General features: G+C 46.9%; 1 protein-coding gene across 1 annotated transcript; it reads left to right on the top strand.

Moving 5' to 3' along the window:
• The first annotated feature begins 1,845 nt into the window (after nucleotides 1–1,845).
• On the top strand, nucleotides 1,846–18,923 carry map2k1 (mitogen-activated protein kinase kinase 1). The gene is made up of 11 exons (XM_066701235.1): nucleotides 1,846–2,198; nucleotides 9,409–9,619; nucleotides 11,513–11,659; nucleotides 12,362–12,439; nucleotides 14,567–14,618; nucleotides 15,598–15,722; nucleotides 16,073–16,280; nucleotides 16,627–16,691; nucleotides 17,070–17,128; nucleotides 17,576–17,621; nucleotides 18,076–18,923. Exons 1-11 carry the CDS (start codon nucleotides 2,113–2,115, stop codon nucleotides 18,187–18,189), a joined length of 1,191 nt encoding a protein of 396 aa, XP_066557332.1. The 5' UTR covers nucleotides 1,846–2,112; the 3' UTR covers nucleotides 18,190–18,923.
• The last annotated feature ends 187 nt before the right edge of the window (nucleotides 18,924–19,110 follow it).

The following is a 19,110-nucleotide window of genomic DNA, read 5'->3' as shown; positions in this document are numbered from 1 at the left end:
TGACTAATTAGTCTATCGTTAGACTAATATATACATAAATATACGCGTTTTTATGTATTAAAAAATGCAAACCACAGTAAACATTATTGACATTTCAATCTACTATAAATACTGTATTAAAAGTGAAGTTTATTTTTAGTAACGTTATACACTCACCTAAAGGATTATTAGGAACACCATACTAATACTGTGTTTGACCCCCTTTCGCCTTCAGAACTGCCTTAATTCTACGTGGCATTGATTCAACAAGGTGCTGAAAGCATTCTTTAGAAATGTTGGCCCATATTGATAGGATAGCATCTTGCAGTTGATGGAGATTTGTGGGATGCACATCCAGGGCACGAAGCTCCCGTTCCACCACATCCCAAAGATGCTCTATTGGGTTGAGATCTGGTGACTGTGGAGGCCAGTTTAGTACAGTGAACTCATTGTCATGTTCAAGAAACCAATTTGAAATGATTCGACCTTTGTGACATGGTGCATTATCCTGCTGGAAGTAGCCATCAGAGGATGGGTACATGGTGGTCATAAAGGGATGGACATGGTCAGAAACAATGCTCAGGTAGGCCGTGGCATTTAAACGATGCCCAATTGGCACTAAGGGGCCTAAAGTGTGCCAGGAAAACATCCCCCACACCATTACACCACCACCACCAGCCTGCACAGTGGTAACAAGGCATGATGGATCCATGTTCTCATTCTGTTTACGCCAAATTCTGACTCTACCATCTGAATGTCTCAACAGAAATCGAGACTCATCAGACCAGGCAACATTTTTCCAGTCTTCAACTGTCCAATTTTGGTGAGCTTGTGCAAATTGTAGCCTCTTTTTCCTATTTGTAGTGGAGATGAGTGGTACCCGGTGGGGTCTTCTGCTGTTGTAGCCCATCCGCCTCAAGGTTGTATGTGTTGTGGCTTCACAAATGCTTTGCTGCATACCTCGGTTGTAACGAGTGGTTATTTCAGTCAAAGTTGCTCTTCTATCAGCTTGAATCAGTCGGCCCATTCTCCTCTGACCTCTAGCATCAACAAGGCATTTTCGCCCACAGGACTGCCACATACTGGATGTTTTTCCCTTTTCACACCATTCTTTGTAAACCCTAGAAATGGTTGTGCATGAAAATCCCAGTAACTGAGCAGATTGTGAAATACTCAGACCGGCCCGTCTGGCACCAACAACCATGCCACGCTCAAAATTCCTTAAATCACCTTTCTTTCCCATTCAGACATTCAGTTTGGAGTTCAGGAGATTGTCTTGACCAGGACCACACCCCTAAATGCATTGAAGCAACTGCCATGTGATTGGTTGGTTAGATAATTGCATTAATGAGAAATTGAACAGGTGTTCCTAATAATCCTTTAGGTGAGTGTATATCAAGCATTATCCTGCACTGCAATAATAAGTATGCATGCTGGCGGTGACCTGCAACACTTTCTGGTCCCCTACCACACAATTTAAGTCCTTTACGACACTTTGCTACATTATGATATATTGTGTTGGCGTATGACACAGTAAAGTGTAATGTGGTGAACCATGGTAAAAATGGTAAACACATGGTAACGTGTAGTGTGGTGTACCAAGATATAAACATGGTACATTTATATTAATTAAATACATACATCATAATAATAACAACAACAATAACAATATTTAGACACAATTATATTACTTCCGCTGTACTGGAGTGAGAGTACTCGGACGAGACAGCGCTGTCCCGCCGCTCGCCGCCAGGGGCGCTCTTCGCAAGGCCGCAGACCCACGCTCGCAGGAAGACGGGATGTAAATAGGTGTGTGACGTAGCGCTGGCCGCTCATTGGCTGGTTCATGAGACCCGCAGCGGCTCTCCGCCCGTAGGGCCGTCCGAGTCAGTGTGCGCATATACCCGGACACGGCTGCGGGAGACAGCGGGTGGGATAGAGACTTTTATTGGTACTGTATGCATATCTGTAACAGCAGTACTGTATATTCATGTGTTTGTCAGCATCAGTGTTCAGTGTAGCTCGCCTGTAGGGTCCAGGTCTGGCGGATCTCGCCACAGTGCAGCAGGAGGTTTGCTAGGTTTTGAGCAACAGATCCCGTCTCGTCCGCTCTGTCATTTACTGCACATCGAAATGCAGAAGAGCAGAAGAAAACCAGAACCGATCCAGCTGAACAAGACTCCGGATGGCAGCACCATCAACGGTACCAGCGCCACGGAGTAAGTGTGGACCTCTGCGCCGCTTTCAACTGCTTCTCCCTTTTCGTCATATTTAACTCATGTTGTATGTGCGTGTTTTATTTTTAGGGTCGCTGTGTTGTTCTTGCCATTGATTGCGGTTAGGCATGTTTATTCGATGTATCGGTTTTAGGTTTTATTAGACTTAACTTACCTCACCTCACTCCCAACCACTGCCACAAAATATACCTTCTGCATGAAATATTCCTGCTTCCGTTTTGTTTGTTTGTTTATTTGTTTTTTTAATTCATAATTCAGAGACCTTAGAAATGTGTATATGTTTGTGGTGTTTGTGTACACGACAATTGCTTTGTTCTTTGGTCTGCCAAAAAATGCATGTATTATTATTATTATTATTATTAATGTTAATATTATTAACAATGTTATTATTATTAATAATAATATTATTATGAATGATCCTTGTTCACCTACTAGTCTGGTTCTTTTCACTGCAAAACTATCTATCTATCTATTAATCTATCTATCTATCTAACTGGCTGGCTGGCTGACTATATATCTGTATCCGCTCATATAAATAGAAGGATAGAGAAACTGAAAGATAGATGCACAAAAAGAGACTTGGCAAAACAAAATAAACAACCAAGTTCAAATCAAACAAAATAAAACAAAAACAAATAACAGCAGCTTATATTAGGTTACAACACGCAGTAGATAACTGGTGAAATATCAGTGGGATCAGTAATTTGTGTGGCGGTGCTGCCCTTTGCCTTGTGCCAAGAAAGCAATGAGCTGATGTGATCAGCAAAGACTGGCCTGTGTCATCGCAGCTCATACTTGTTACTGGGGGGAGTCTCGTTTAGAGGGACACTCTCAGGGACTAGTCGGGAACAGTGTCCAGAGCTGGGCAGGGCATGGGAGAGCTGCAATCCCCCGACTCTCTCTCTCTCGCTCTGTCTCTCTCTCTCTCACACACACAAAGCTTTGTGGCCCACCTCAGACACTGACTGCTGTACAGGAAGCCTGAAATCCTGGGTTCAAGATCTTATGCCTCGATTCTGTGCAGAAGGTCCTATAGACCCCCAGCTATGACTCTCATACCCCAGTGACCAAGTCAGCTTCCTGCACTACAACAGACTTAAGCTGTGTGTGTGAGGTGTGTGTGAGGTGTGTGTGAGGTGTGTGTGAGGTGTGTGTGAGGTGTGTGTGAGGTGTGTGTGAGGTGTGTGTGGGGAGGTGTAGCGTCAGGATGCCCCTTAGCAGATGATATACACATTATAAATGTTCTGTTCCAGCCCCTGCTGTAGAGATCATGTCTGTCTGGCACCTGTACACAGCCTGATTCTGGCACATTCCCCCTACATTTGTCAGAGTTCAGTTTTCCTCCCAACCTGTCCGGGGAGGTGGGGTGGCATTACATGGAGAAAGAGAGAGAGAGGGAGGGGAGAGAGAGAGAGAGAGAGAGAGAGATAGAGAGAGAGACAGCCAGAGCCTGCCTCCCTCTGACAGCTGCTGTGTTTCTTCAGAGCCGCTGATTAGTGTCCTAACAGGGGCTGCAGCCTGAGTAAATGCACAGACACACTGACGTCACAGCGCTGTGCACACTGGCACGCCTTGTCACAGGAACCAGGGCCCCGTCATCAATCAGCAGGACTCCGCGCTGCAAGAGCCGCTGTTATCCCCCACCGTAGACGTTGGCCTGATGTGCAGGAGAAGTGGCACGGCTCTGGGACCGGGGTTGATGTACTATGGGATTCAAATGTGTCTGATTGATGCTGAAACCCTGCCATCTTGACACAGGCTTCTCCCCCCGTGAAACAGAGTGCATGGAGTGTCCGTGACCAGTATGCCCCCGCCAGGCAAGGGAGCCATTGTGTCCATCTGTCATCCCACACTGGAACGTCCTGTTTTAGCTTTCTTCCCGCCTTGGCTCCCCATTTCAGAATGACGTGCTCTCTGTCCTCCCAGTCTTGTCTTGCACTGTCCATCTGGGGTGTTGGACGAACCCATGAGCCAAGCCCAAGGGCCTCTCCCTCACCCAGGCGGCCCTGATCATCCAGACAGGAGTGTCTGGGCTGGGGGCCAAGGTGTGTGAATCGCAGGCTTGGGTTTTGTCAGCGCTGTCGCGACCCCTGGCAGATGGACCAGAGGGAAGCACAGGACTGCAGCCCCTGTATTCATTACCACATTCAGAGGTCCACATCAGTGCGATTCTGTGGGATGCACAGGGCCGAGCTGAGCCCGATACTGCTGTGTTGGTGCCTGCTCTATTTCATGCCTGGGCTTAGCTGTGTCGTGGCTGTCTGACGGGGCATCACTGATTCGTGAGGACTGAGGGTGGGAGTGTGAAGAGTTTTAATTAAACCCAGGATCTCTGTATTGCGTGAGGTGGGATCCCAGGCCAGCTCAGTTCAGCGAGGGTCTGAGCTGCACTTCGCGACTGAGCTTCACCAACCCAGTCTAGCAACACAGGACATGCCAACAAATTAGGAAACTGAAGCATGAGCAGAGACTTGTCAACAATAATCCATTAATTAAGAAGTTAAAGACTTCAGAGTCACAGCGACAGCCAACACCTTGTATCTAATTCTGTACATGTACTAAAGCGCGCGCACACACACACACACACACACACACACAAATAAAGTAATGAAAAAAAATAGAAAGGATAGAGTCTTATGTATTGCACACATACCAACACAATGGCTTAATTTCCTCCCCCTGTGAGTCACAGCTGTGGAGCAGTCCTGACACACATTCCTCCCACATTGCCCGGGCAGGTCGCGGCGCGTAGCCCTGTGGAATGTTGGTACAGAATGCAAGCCGGGCTTCTCATTGCGCCGCTCTGGAACTCCACACAGGGGGCTTACAGTTATTTTCTGCTTCCGGCATGAGTAATGCTGAGGGCCTGTGGCAGCCTGCCTAGCCGGAGGGCTGTGCTGATGATCCCCCTGAATTATCTCACACTGCCTGTGTGAGGTATGGCACCCCCCCCTTAAAAAGAAACCTGCCCAGGATTTTCAGTGTAAAGAGACTGACTTCAGAGGAGAGTGCATGTATGCTTTGAATGTTTTGAATCTTCCGAGCCCGTTGGGTTATCTTATTACCATTTCATTAATAATAAGGAACCATGCTCATTATCATAGAACATTACAATTCTAATGTCTAGCTGTACTTGAGGCTCAGATATGAATGAAGAGAACTCGGATCACAAATGGAAATCAAGAGCTGTGTGCGGAAGCCCTTCTTGATGCAGAGGATTGTGGGTAATCGCATCAGACACCACCCCAGCCCTGTATCCGAGGCTGAAACTCTGGGATGAGAAAGACGTCTTGGTGAAAGTGTGGGATCGGTCAGCTGCTCAGCCACTGGACGCCGCAGATGGGCGGCCGTGTTGCTCTCCTCTGAGATCACAGGCAACTGGAGCACCTCACATTCCTGCTGGTTTGATTTCCTGTAGCTGATCGGTCTCGGCACATCCACCATCTGCATCTGGACAGGAAGACTCGGCGCTCTCCCCTCCCTCTCTCACTGGGGTGTATGAAGAGTCCCAATCAATACAGTGCATCTCCTCTCTTGGCCTTCCTTAATAGATTGAGTTAAACAGCGGGCAGTAACCATGTCTGTCATTTGCGGTGACCCTCCTGTGCTGCTGCGCGTGCTTCCCTGGTCTGTCTGTGTGAGCGGAGCCAGGCTCGGGGATGGGGCTCGTTATTATCTGAGTCTTCTTATTCCGGCATGCATTTAAAACTAGAATTCAATGCCCTGGTAAAGTGTTCTCGTTTAGTATCTGAATGAGATTTTCTGCAGTGCATTGCTGTTAGTCAACTGTCAGTTGGCAATGACGGATTTGCACACTTGTGATTTACCACCCCCACTGCAGGGAGAGAGCAGAGCCTGAACAGAAGTGGAAACTGGCACAGAAGCAACACCTATATAAATATTTATAAATTGTAGTTCGCGATTTGAGCTGGAGCTTTATCCAGAGCGTCTGATATGAACTAGGGAGCTGGGTGCTGCAGCAGTGCCTGCTCCTGCTGACTCGCTCACAGCCCCTCAGCCCGAGGACTCGCCCCAGGGCCACAGTACGGGGTATTGCAGTCACCCGCTCAGAGAGGCTGCACGCAGCTGGAAAATCATACCCCTGACAAATCACTCTCTTATGCAAGTTTACTGTGGATTTCTACACTTTTAGAATGACTTCACTGTGGTTTGACCATAGTTTTACAGCAGTTTCCTGTGGGTTCAGCTAGCCTCCACTGTGCTTTACCACACAGGACCCTGGGAAGACTAGGGTGTACCATAATTCATGTTTCTAAGGCCTGTTTCCTTAGCAGATGGTTTTGTCATGGCCCAGTGTATTAGTGTAGTGAAGGCATATTGAAGCCATAGGATACCACAGTAAAAAAAAATATTAAACTTGCACGAGGGATCTCTCAAGCCCTGGATTTTTGGACCGGTAATCCCGGGCTGGGCCAGGGCCGCCCACAAGATCTTTATTGCTTAACTGCAGTTAAGTCAGAGATTAAATCGAATCACCTGTTGTTTTCCAGGTGTTACTCAGCTAAGTGAAAGGTGCCTGTGAAAATGTTGTTCGACCCCCCTGCCCTCTCTCCTGCCTACAGCACGCACAGCTGCAGCCTGGGCACATGACTGATAGCTGCAGCGGTGTGGTGTGTGGAGAGCCAGTGGTGGGCCTGGCTGTTTACCTTTGCAGTGCTATGTGATATGCACACACACCCCTGGAGTACACAGGTCTAACCCTATCTCTGCTGATTAGGAACAAGGTGTTGCATGTTGTCTGACTTGCCAGAGGTGTAAGAGCGTTGTTGAAGTCTGACTTTAGCTCCCACACTGTGCGTTTACACTTTATGCGGGCTGCTCACTTCTCCCTGTGGACCACAACAGGATGTATCTGCTGGAATGCACTGTTTACACACAGCAGCCTGGCAGTGCTGCTGAAATCACTGCAGTGCTATATGTGTACAGTACTTGTGTATACTAACCAGCTGGTTCAGCCATAGTGAGGGTTGTGCTGTGTTTCTTGTGTCCTGCTTGTCTCCCCACTGCTACACCAAACCCAGGCCAGGGTTCATTCAGTATAGTGGAGAGAGAGAGTGGTTGTGGTGTTTGTGTGTGTGTTTGGTGCTCTGCTGCTTTGCGCCCTGGATCCGAACTTCAGACATCGGCACGATCCACGCCACCCACGGAGCACTCTCCTGCACGCTCGCTCGCTGTTGCCATGGCTGCATCGAGAGGCTGTCAAGGAGAAGAGGCAGCCCTTCGAGTGCTGGGAAGAGAGAGAGAGAGAGAGATAGGATAATATATATATTTATATTATATTATAGTACAGTCAGAGGATACTAGGGTAGGATGCTGAGGTGTGCATGGAGCTGGGCAGACACACAGAACCTACTTTTGTTTTTTAACCCGCTGGTGGGTCCTGCAGACAAGCACACTGCACAGTGCTCGGAAACCAGATCCAACCGTGTATCAAATTGACACACGTGGTAGATGTTGAAACGCATTGCAACACATGGATATAAATTTAGATTGTTCTGTAAGGTGGTACCTAGTGTTCCCATTTTACCACCTGAGTCACAGACACAGACACTGAAGTAGTTTTTCCTTGATGGTAAGCGCAGTGTTGTGATGGACTTTTTTTGGGGTACAAATGCTTTTTTATCTTGTATAAATATATATAGTAATTAATATAATAATAATAAATAATTGGAGTAGTAGCACCCACGCTGAGAAATCAACACGGAAAGAGAGCCACAACACCACCCACACTGTTGCAGGCCTCCCTCGCTCTCCTCCCAGCAGCCTCGAGTGGCGGAGCACAGTGCTGTAGGAGCTGGCACTCTTCACTAACACCCCCACACACACTCGAGTGCGGAGCCTTTTCACACCCTGTGCTGTGCACCTGGATCCCATTGTGATGTAAAATATGAATCGACCACACTGTGCACCGGGTGCGTGGCGAGAGGCCTGCTTACCATGTGAAAGAGCCGCCACTGCCCCTGTGCTGTGGTCACAGTGTTCGAATTGAGGGGGGACTGGGGGGTCCCGGACTCCCCATAAATGAGAAAAATTACTATTTAATTGAATACAATTTGAAAATGGTGTCAAAATGAATGCCATGACACGAGGCAACCTTGTCCTCTTCTCCCAATTTACATCAGTGTTCCAAATTAGATTATTTTTTCCTCAGTGAAGTTCTAAACACGTGCACGTGCACGAACTCAACGTCAGTTTACAGCAGGCGACTGACCTGAGCCTCGTAAAAAATGTAATTGCTAAATGTAAACATAATATTCTTCTCTGATTTTGGATTATTGTTACATTTGAGTTACTATAATTATTTAATTGTTCACCTAGTTTGTAACGTAGCTGCTAGCTGATATTGTTTTAGTTCAGGTGATGAAGTGATGTTTCCACTGTCCCTGAGAAAGTCTGAATTGTTGTTGTATTTCTTTACTACCACATGTTTATATTTAAAGAACGGTATTTGATAAAGACATTTTGAAATAATAAAACAGATGTTTTAAGACAGTTTAAAAGTTATTTATACTCTTCAGAGTGTGTGCATTAAGGTTAATGACAGGGCCTGCATGTTAATACTTGTTAAATAACATAGAAATGTTTATTAAGGATATAAAAAGGAAATATTTATCCATAAGTTTATGGAACAGGTTATTTGGTAATATAATATATATTTCTTAATTAATGCCAGATTTTTTACACTTTACCTCATAGTGTTATCCACCCCATCCACCTTGGGGACCCCACAAGACCTCTGACACAATTCGAACACTGGCTGTGGTTCCTGTCGCTCTTCAACCGACCCCCCCACACTCACACCTCTCCCCTCATTTCCCATTCTGGGTCTTTCCAGTGCCTTTTTCAGTACACCTAGCTTGTTACTCATTCGTCTAACTGATCTTTAGTTTAATTATGTGATGAAGGTCCAGTTGTAGCAAAGACCTGCGCTGGAACTGGCTGGAATGGGACGTGAGGGCTGCTAGTTCCCTGTCTCCTGCCCTGTGCTGTACACCTTCAGTTCTTTAAGACTTATGCCAATCTTTTCCATCTCCCTGCATACGATAGAGAGGAAGGGGGTGACAGATGGAGAAAGTACAGATGAGAGAGTGCAGGCAGACAGGCAGAGACAGACAGAGAGTACAGACGGACAAAAGAGAGGGGGATTGCTGAGGCCTGTGTGTCCTGGCAGGACGAATCTGGAGGCCCTGCAGAAGAAGCTGGAGGAGCTGGAGCTGGACGAGCAGCAGAGGAAGCGTCTGGAGGCCTTCCTCACGCAGAAGCAGAAGGTGGGCGAGCTGAAGGACGATGACTTCGAGAAGATCTGCGAGCTGGGTGCCGGCAACGGGGGCGTGGTCTTCAAGGTGTCGCACCGCCCCTCTGGCCTCATCATGGCCAGGAAGGTAGGAGTGTCCCCATCAGGCCCTGACCCACAATGCACTCCACTACACTACACTGCAATTTTCTGTACTACGATATACACTACACTGCACATATTGCCCCTTTCCACTTGCACATCCAACCTAAGCCAGAACAAGTCAGAACCTAGCCGAGCTGGCCTGGTACTCTACTGCACTGCAATGATTTGTTATTGTACTTAGACTAGAGTGGCATCATATATTACTGCTTTTGTCTGGGATGGGTCAGGCTGGAGGAGTACCTGAGTTTTGCTCCCTGCACTGACAGAAACGCACAAAGAGACACAGCCCCCTCTCCACACTGTCTTATTTGCAGGAAATCTACTGCAGATCAACACTGATACTGAGACCCCTCCCCAAAGATTTCAGTAACCAACTGTATATTTTACCTGCACTGCTGTAATTTTGAATCTGTGTATTGTGCCAGATTTGTAATTTTGTACTGTATTTAGCACTTTCGTTTTGCTCATGTAACCTGTAAGTCGCAATGGATACCTAGGGCTTCTGGCAAGGAATAAATAATAACGTATTTTACAAACCGCACTTTGCGATTTTATGTCTCGTGAATCAATCATTTGATGCATATCTGAGGTGAAGTGCCTGCTACACAACCTGAATTTGTTGGACCTATTATCAGACTGAACGTGATCAAGAAATGTGTTGATCGGTCTGACGTCAGGACCCACATTTACAGCCCAGTGATGGGCAAATTAGCGATATTTTGGGAAGGGGAATAATTTGACTTCCTCCTCATCATCTTTCATCATTATATTTGGCTTTTTGTGTCCAATGTGTTGTGTGCAGCCAAAAGTCACACAGTGGCATGTTCTTACACAGACGGTGACGCTGCCCCAGCAGTTGTTAGTGTCAGACAGACACCCAGCCTCACCGCACTGTGGGGCTGCACTGACATCACTGACTGTCAGCGTTCATAAATCACGGTTTTCCTAAATATATATTCTCTTCATAGTATTTTCAACGTTGCCATATTTATAGCAATATATACAGCAAACAGAATTTAAATAACAAAAGTTGGGGTGCAGTTCTCTTTAAATTATGTCTCTCGGGGCATGGCTGTCCCATCCTGTCCTCTGCTCTGATGTTTACAGGAAGTTGATGCTACGTGCGAGATTTCTGCTTCAGAATCAGAAGGCTGTTGCTGGTTTCCTATATTTCAATACATCAGGAAGCCAGTGGAATAAAACACTTCTGTTTATTTAAAAAAAAAAAAAAATGGTTCGAAAGATTTTTTTGAAATGTAACACTTCTTTCAGAACTTCTGCTCTGTTGTGCTGATAGTGTGTGTGTTGTGTGTGCTGTACTGGCAGTGTTGTGTGTGAACATACAGTTAGGTCCATAAATATTTGGACAATGACACAATTGTAATCATTTTAGCTCTGTACGCCTCCACAATGGATTTGAAAGGAAATCATCAAAATGAGTTTTAAGTGTAGACTTTCATCTTTAATATGAGGGTAGTTACATCCAAATTGGGTGAACGGTGTAGGAATTGCACCCATTTTTATATGTGGTCCCCCCAATTTTAGGGGCTCAAAATGGACAAACTAACATAATCATGAATGAAATTGTGAGTTTCAATACTTGGAATCCTTTGCAGTCAATGACTGCCTGAAGTCTGGAACCCATAGACATCACCAGATGCTGGGTTTCTTCCCTGGTGATGCTCTGCCAGGCCTGCACTGCAGCTGTCTTTAGTTCCTGCTTGTTCTTGGGGCGTTTTGCCTTCAGCAAGTGAGTGTGTGTGTGTGGGTCAGTGACTGTGTGTGTGTGTGTGTGTGTGTGTGTGTGTGTGTGTGTGTGTGTAGGTCAGTGACTGCATGTGTGTAGGTCAGTGACAGTGTGTGTGTTTTATTCCAGCTGATCCACCTGGAGATCAAGCCGGCCATCAGGAACCAGATCATCCGGGAGCTGCAGGTTCTGCACGAGTGTAACTCCCCGTACATCGTGGGCTTCTACGGCGCCTTCTACAGCGACGGCGAGATCAGCATCTGCATGGAGCACATGGTGCGTCCCTGTCCCCCCCCCCCCCGAGACACAGTGAGATAGTGCTGTGGAGTGCCAGGAGAGAATGGGGGATACCAGGTTGCAGAATCGCCCAGGACCCTTTCCTTAAGATACTCTGGGAAGGTTATATTGTTATAGCTGCCCTGTGCCTTCCACCAGGGCATCCTGCAAGGATTACAGTCAATAAGGCCCAGTGTGAGGTGCGACTGTGGGGAAAAATGATCGACAAACACACATTTCAATAATCTGTTCCTGTTATTCTTCATTCAAAGAGTAGCATGACTTGAGGCATTCTGCATCTAATTTTGTTCTTTATCCTTATCTTCCTTCCTGTTCCTCTCTCTCTTCCTCTCCTTATCTCTCCCTATCTGCCTCTCTCTCTCTTTCTGGGTCTGCCTCGGTGTGTGTTGATGCGGTTATATAAACACTCGAGTGGCGGAGAGACTCAGTGGAGCAGCACGACTCTGACCCAGGCTGGCACTGCGAGTGTGCGTGGGCACTCATGTGTGAGGGAGTGTGTGTGTGTGTGCGCATTGTCAAAGAGCCAAATGTGCCATTTCTCCAGACATAATATTTTACATGATAAAATGTTGAGCAGCTTAACTGTTTTACAAGGAGACTCTGTAATGTCCGGCTTTCTCTCTCACCCCCTCTCCCTCTCTCCCTCTCCTTCCCTCTCTGTCTCTCTCTCCCCCTCTGCAGGATGGGGGCTCCCTGGACCAGGTGCTGAAGAAGGCTGGCAAGATCCCAGAGCAGGTCCTGGGGAAAGTCAGCATTGCGGTGAGAATCTAGCTGGACTGGGGGGGGAGGGCTACTATGGAGTGGCAGTCTAAAGGTTTACACACTCGACTTGATTGGAATCTGAACCGTTTCCTCTCCAGAGCGAACCAGTGTTTCAGCTAATTCTAAAAGGATATCCCTGATGCAAAAGTCTACTCACACACAGTACTGTGCAAAAGTTTTAGGTAGGTGTGAAAAAATTGTGTAAAGTAAGAATGCTTTCAAAAATAGACATTTTAATAGATTGTATTTATCAATTAACTAAATGCAAAGTGAGTGAACAGAAGAAAAATCTAAATCAAATCCATATTTGGTGTGACCACCCTTTGCCTTCAAAACAGCATCAATTCTTCTAGGTACTCTTGCACACAGTTTTTGAAGGAACTCGGCCCAAACATCTTAGAGAACTAACACAGTTCTTCTGTGGATTTAGGCAGCCTCAGTTGCTTCTCTCTCTTCATGTAATCCCAGACAGACTGGATGATGTTGAGATCAGGGCTCTTTGGGGGCCATACCATCACTTCCAGGACTCCTTGTTCTTCTTTACGCTGAAGATAGTTCTTAATGACTTTGCTGTATGTTTGGGGTCGTCATCCTGCAGAATAAATTTGGGGCCAATCAGATGCCTCCCTGATGGTATTGCATGATGGATACGTATCTGCCTGTACTTCTCAGCATTGAGGAGACCATTCATTTGTTTAATCCATTTGCAGAAATGCAGCCCCAAACTTGCAAGGAACCTCCACCATGCTTCACTGTTGCCTGCAGACACTAATTCGTGTCCCACTCTCCAACCCTTCGGCGAACAAACTGCCTTCTGCTACAGCCAAATATTTCAAATTGTGACTCATCAGTCCAGAGCACCTGCTGCCATTTTTCTGCACCCTGGTTTCTATGTTTTCGTGCATAGTTGAGTCGCTTGGCCTTGTTGCCACGTCGGAGGTATGGCTTTTTGGCCGCAAGTCTTCCATGAAGGCCACTTCTGACCAGACTTCTCTGGACAGTAGATGGGTGTACCAGGGTCCCACTGTTTTCTGCCAATTCTGAGCTGATGGCACTGCTGGACATCTTCCAATTGTGAAGGGAATTGAGTATGATGTGTCTTTCATCTGCTGCAGTAAGTTTCCTTGGCCGACCACTGCGTCAACGGTCCTCAACGTTGCCCGTTTCTTTGTGCTTCTTCAAAAGAGCTTGGACAGCACATCTGGAAACCCCTGTCTGCCTTGAAATGTCTGCCTGGGAGAGACCTTGCTGATGCAGTATAACTACATTGTGTCTTGTTGCTGTGCTCAGTCTTACCATGGTGTATGACTTTTGCCAGGAAACTGTCTTCAGCAACCTCACCTTGTTAGCTGAGTTTGGCTGTTCCTCACCCAGTTTTATTAAGAACATAAGAACATTAAGAAAGTTTAAAAACGAGAGGAGGCCATTGGACCCATCGTGCTTGTTTGGTGTCCATTAATATCTAAGTGATCCAAGGATCCTTTCCAGTCTATTTTTAAATGTTCCCAAACTTTCAGCGTCTACCACATCGTTGGGGAGTTTGTTTCAGATTGTGACGACTCTCTGTGTAAAGAAGTGTCTCCTGTTTTCCATCTTGAATGCCTTGAGGCCCAATTTCCATTTGTGTCCCCGGGTCTGTGTGTCCCTGCTGATCTGGAAAAGCTCCTCTGGTTTGATGTGGTCGATGCCCTTCATGATTTTGAAGACCTGGATCAAGTCCCCACGTAGTCTCCTCTGTTCCAGGGTGAAAAGGTTCAGTTCCTCAGTCTCTCAGCAGGACATTCCCTTCAGACCTGGAATAAGTCTGGTTGCTCTCCTCTGAACTGCCTCTAGAGCAGCGATATCTTTCTTGAAGTGTGGAGCCCAGAACTGCACACAGTATCCAGATGAGCTCTAACTAGTGCATTGTACAGTCTGAACATTACTGCCCTTGTTCTCAATTCTACACTTTTGACAATATACCCTAACATCCTGTTTGCCTTTTTTATTGCTTCCCCACATTGTTTGGATGGAGAAAGTGAGGAGTCCACGTAGACTCCTAGGATTTTCTCATGCTTTACTTCATCTAGTTCTAGTGGAGTGTGGAGAAAGCCACTGTAGCCAGTCTGTCTGCTCTGTCTGCAGGTGATTAAAGGGCTGACATACCTGAGGGAGAAACACAGGATCATGCACAGAGGTGAGTCATCGTGGCTGGTGGGGGGAGAAAGCGGGGGGTGTTCAGGGGCTTCGTAACCGTAGTAAATACCTGTGTGCCTGATAGGCAGCACAGTCCACCGAGACAGAGGCCTCAGAACGGTGTAATTTTCAAGTGCCTTTTTTTAGCCACTGTGTTTAGATATCAAGGGCCATTTCTAAAATTTGGCATCTGTTTTGTTTTGTTTTGTGTACACAATATTTCAGACAGGCGCCCAGAATCACTGCTTCAGGGAGGAGACATGGCCTCATAGGCCCAGTTTGGAATGCAGAACAAAATTATTACGTTTTTTTTTTTAAATCAAATTATATATATATATATACAAAAATGTAAATAGATGACAATGTAGCCCTCAAAACTGTTACACATCAAAATCCTGATCAGGCACAGATCTCACTGTCCTGTCTGGAGCAGGAATTTCAGGATCCGTCTCCCAGCCTTATTGTTATTAAAAAAATAAAAATAAGTAATTAAAGTCCTTTTAAGAGTGTATGTGTATGTTTGTATTGTGTGTGAGGGCTCAGTCAGCAGGACTTCAGACACAATACATAACAGGATTAGATCAAAAGACCCAGAGAGACGAGCGGCTCACTCTCAGCGCAGGTCTCGCTGGCTGATGGGCCGGTTGCCTGGTAACTGCAGTGTCCAGAGTGCTTCTGGGAGAGAGCGAGAGAGCGAGAGAGTGAGAGAGTGAGAGAGCGAGAGAGCGAGAGAGAGTGCAGGTAGAGTAGCTGCAAAGGGAACTGTCAATCACAGTGATGGATTATGGGTAAATGCACTGTATTAGTCACACTAGCAGGCTGTTCCTTGTAAGGGCAGTTCACACTTTGCAGATGATTGACGGAATCTGACACTGATACTGACTCTAAAACACTGACACTGGCACAGACACTGTGACTGTATTTCTGTTGTCTCTGTCTCCCTCTCTCCCTCTCTCTTTCCTTCTCCCTCTCCCTCTTAGATGTCAAGCCATCCAACATCCTGGTGAACTCGCGCGGGGAGATCAAGCTGTGTGACTTTGGCGTGAGCGGCCAGCTCATCGACTCCATGGCCAACTCCTTTGTGGGCACGCGCTCCTACATGTCTGTGAGTCGCCCTCCATTCTTCTCCCCTCCTGTCTGTTTATCCCCCCACTGCTTCTTGCCGTACCTCTCCTCACCTTGCCAAGGGGCCCTGAGCAGCCAGGCACAGTATATCATATGTCGTGCTATGTGTCGTAACCTAAGGTTGCGTGGCGAAGGCTAAAAATGACAAACTGTCACAGAGATATTAATCTGGTGTAACAAAACATTGAGCACAGGGCATCTGAGGGATAAGCCTTCCCTTCATCTCCCCATCTTCTCTCTCTATATTATCTCCTTCTCTCCCCCTGCCTTGGCACCCTCTGTCCCTTTACGTCCCTCATCCCCCTCTCCCTCTCTCTCTCTCTCCCTCAGCCGGAGCGTCTGCAGGGCACGCACTACTCTGTCCAGTCTGATATCTGGAGTATGGGCCTGTCCCTGGTGGAGATGGCGATTGGTCGCTACCCTATTCCACCTCCAGATGCTAAGGAGCTGGAGCAGATCTTCGGCTGCCCTGTAGCAGGCGACGTGTCCTACAGCGAGGCCAATCCCAAACCCCGGCCCCCTGGTCGCTCAGTCGGCTGTGAGTCCCTCTGTGTCTCTTGCCCTCTGCTGTCCCTCCCACTGACCCTTCTGTAACCGCCCCCATGGCCTCCCTGTAACTCTCCCCTCGCCTCCCAGTTCAGTCCAGTTCAAAGGTTTTCCACAGTCATTTTCCCAAACACACCGGCCCAGATTCACAGATCAGCCAGATTTCTTGCCACTCCACAGGAACGGGCCACATTCACTTCCATGTGCTCAGTGAAACCCACAGCCTGGGGAGAATGGACCCAGTCCGTCTCTCGGTGCTATCCTGCAGTGCTGTGTCTGATGTCATGTGTGCAGCAGGCCCAGTCCCCAGGATTGACTCTGCTCTCTGTTCTCCACAGCGTACGGCCCGGACAGCAGAGCCCCCATGGCGATATTTGAGCTGCTGGACTACATTGTGAATGAGGTGCGTACCTGCCTTGGTCTGTTCTGACAAAATATTATCATTGTTTTTATTATTGTTGTGGTTGTTAACTGAGAGCTGATTTGACATGAAGGCTCAAATGCTCTGCACTGGAGCTCAAGATCTCACATCCGGCTTCTCTGCGAACTAAAACCCGCAGATTTAAACAGCGGTTCGCAGTCAGACACGTTTCAAAGCCAGTCTGTAGTTCCATATGTATAATGCATGCATAGCGAAGTATCAGCAGATTAGCCCGGATTGTAAGATCTGCATCTAAAATAAAACTGTATAGCTGATCAAACAGTCGTGCTGTTTTGATGGAGAGTATCTAACCATCCTGCTTTTTATTTATGTATGTATTTCTGACATCTTCTCCCTCAGCCTCCTCCAAAGCTGCCAGCTATCTTTGGCTTTGAGTTTCAAGACTTCGTCAACAAATGGTAAGCAGGAGAGAGCTGTGGTCTTGTCCCGGTCTCTGCAGTGTTGTCCTGGCCTCTCTTGGCAGTTCAGGGACACAACAGCTTGTCAGCTTCTCTGCTGCCCAGACCAGGGTCTATAGCCGGCCCCATTGCCACTCACTGTATTTACCTGTTACTAATTTTGAGGGGTTTCCTGACTGTTCTGCACTGGAACTATAAAAACTACCATAAATAGTGGGAAACTGCACCATCTAGTGGTGAAATGATACCCCACAGTACTGTACAGTATTTAATCTGAAGAGAAAGTAAACCGTTGTCTTTTACATTCACTGTTCTGTCTCGGTCTCAGTAACCCCTGCAATACACAGCTCAGCTTAGTTTAGTCAGTTTAGTTTTGCTCTGTTGAAAGTGTTACAGCCTTCCTGGCACACACACATATGTAACATTTTATTTTTTATTTTTAACCAGTTTGATCAAGAACCCAGCGGAGAGGGCGGACCTGAAGCAGCTCGTGGTAAGAACATTGTCCCAGTATCGGGGGTTTATAATCTGCAGGGTCCCAGCCCAAGCTTTGACTCTGCCACTGAAGCCCTGCATGTCCCCCAGAACGAATCACTGTATGAACCAAAGCAGCAGCTCAGGCCACTTTCACAACCCCTCTCATCTCTGGCTAATTCTAGAGAAGCAACCCCATATCAATGTATTTCATGATTTGTATGCATTGATTACAGTGGGTTTGCAGCTGAGCTATTTCATGCCAGCCATCATTCGGGCAGTGTCTTGCACAGCACGATAACTCCAAGATAATCCTGAAAAGAAAACAAAACACAAATAACAAAAAGGTACAAACGTTAGAGCCTGAGGATGGTACAAGTGCTTGACTCATGACCAACAGCTCGGCTGCTAATATCAGGCTGACCTGAATCAAGCGACCTCCTTCAGGAGCCTAACTTCCTCCCCCCCACCAGGTACACACCTTCATCAAGCAATCCGAGGCAGAGGAGGTGGACTTTGCAGGCTGGCTGTGCAGCACCATTGACCTGAACCAACCCAGCACGCCCACCCACAGTGGAGGAGTGTGAGCGGGCGCCTCACCTCACCTGTACTTCGAATCTAAACAGCCTGACACCAGCCTCTGCATGCCCCGCGCTTGCTGCCTGTAAATCAGCTTTACTGGAAGGAGAAGAGGTCTCGTCTCACTTGTCAGCCACTACCTGTGCTTACTGGACTGGCTTTCTTCAGTATTTTTGTGCCCCCAACTTCCCCTTTCTTTTATTTACACCTCAGCATAAACTCTCCTAAGCCATAGCCTTAAAGATCCAGCCAGGACAGCCTCCCACTCTTGCCCCTAAACCTGGGAACTTCTAGGTTTTGCCCAGAAAGACTCAAGAATATAATTTATATTAATAAAAATGGCTGCTGCACATGGCAGTTAATTATAATCCTGGGGTGGGGAGTAGTGTCATAGTTTTGGGGGTTGATCAGTGCAATTGGTCGAGGGCGAGTCAGTGGGAGAACATCCCCCACCCCTTACTACACTCAATGCAGTCTCCAGGTCAAATCCAGAGTTCCTAGGTGCGCTTGCATGTGTTTCTCCTCAGGCATGAAGTGCATCTCTCCCCCAGAGACCAAACCCCCCCACTCACACTGCCCACCTCCTGGCTGTTCCGCTAGCGACAGACCCCTTCCCTTTAGAAAACCAAGCCAACAAGATTATATTGTAAAACTATTGTGTATAGTGTCCTGTGTACAAGACTAATAATGCTAATTTTAAACATTTGATGTGTTGCAATAAACTAATTGTTCTTTGTGTTAAGTATTTTAATAAATTCCTAAAATGTAAAGAGCTGATCTTTCTAATAAGGAGTTGCTCGGCGAAAGGCCGAAGTCCCACCGTACACCCCCTGCACCCCATCTTCCCCTCCTCCACCCACCCGCTTTCTATGGCCTCAGGGATTTAAAATGACCTTAAATACATTTCACACGAACAAAACACATCCCAG

This window comes from Amia ocellicauda, chromosome 4 (assembly GCF_036373705.1).
Source record: "Amia ocellicauda isolate fAmiCal2 chromosome 4, fAmiCal2.hap1, whole genome shotgun sequence".
NCBI classification, from domain to species: Eukaryota; Metazoa; Chordata; class Actinopteri; order Amiiformes; family Amiidae; genus Amia; species Amia ocellicauda.
The sequence above is the reverse complement of the archived record's forward strand: the minus strand, read 5'-3'. Positions and strand labels throughout refer to the sequence as shown.

Bases quoted from the DNA above. Each gene is read 5' to 3' on its own strand.
- map2k1 (XM_066701235.1), top strand. From the start codon at position 2,113: ATGCAGAAGAGCAGAAGAAAACCAGAACCGATCCAGCTGAACAAGACT. The intron at 11,660-12,361 runs GTGCGTCCCTGT...CCCCCTCTGCAG, and splicing joins GCATCTGCATGGAGCACATG to GATGGGGGCTCCCTGGACCA. The intron at 17,129-17,575 runs GTAAGCAGGAGA...ATTTTTAACCAG, and splicing joins CAAGACTTCGTCAACAAATG to TTTGATCAAGAACCCAGCGG.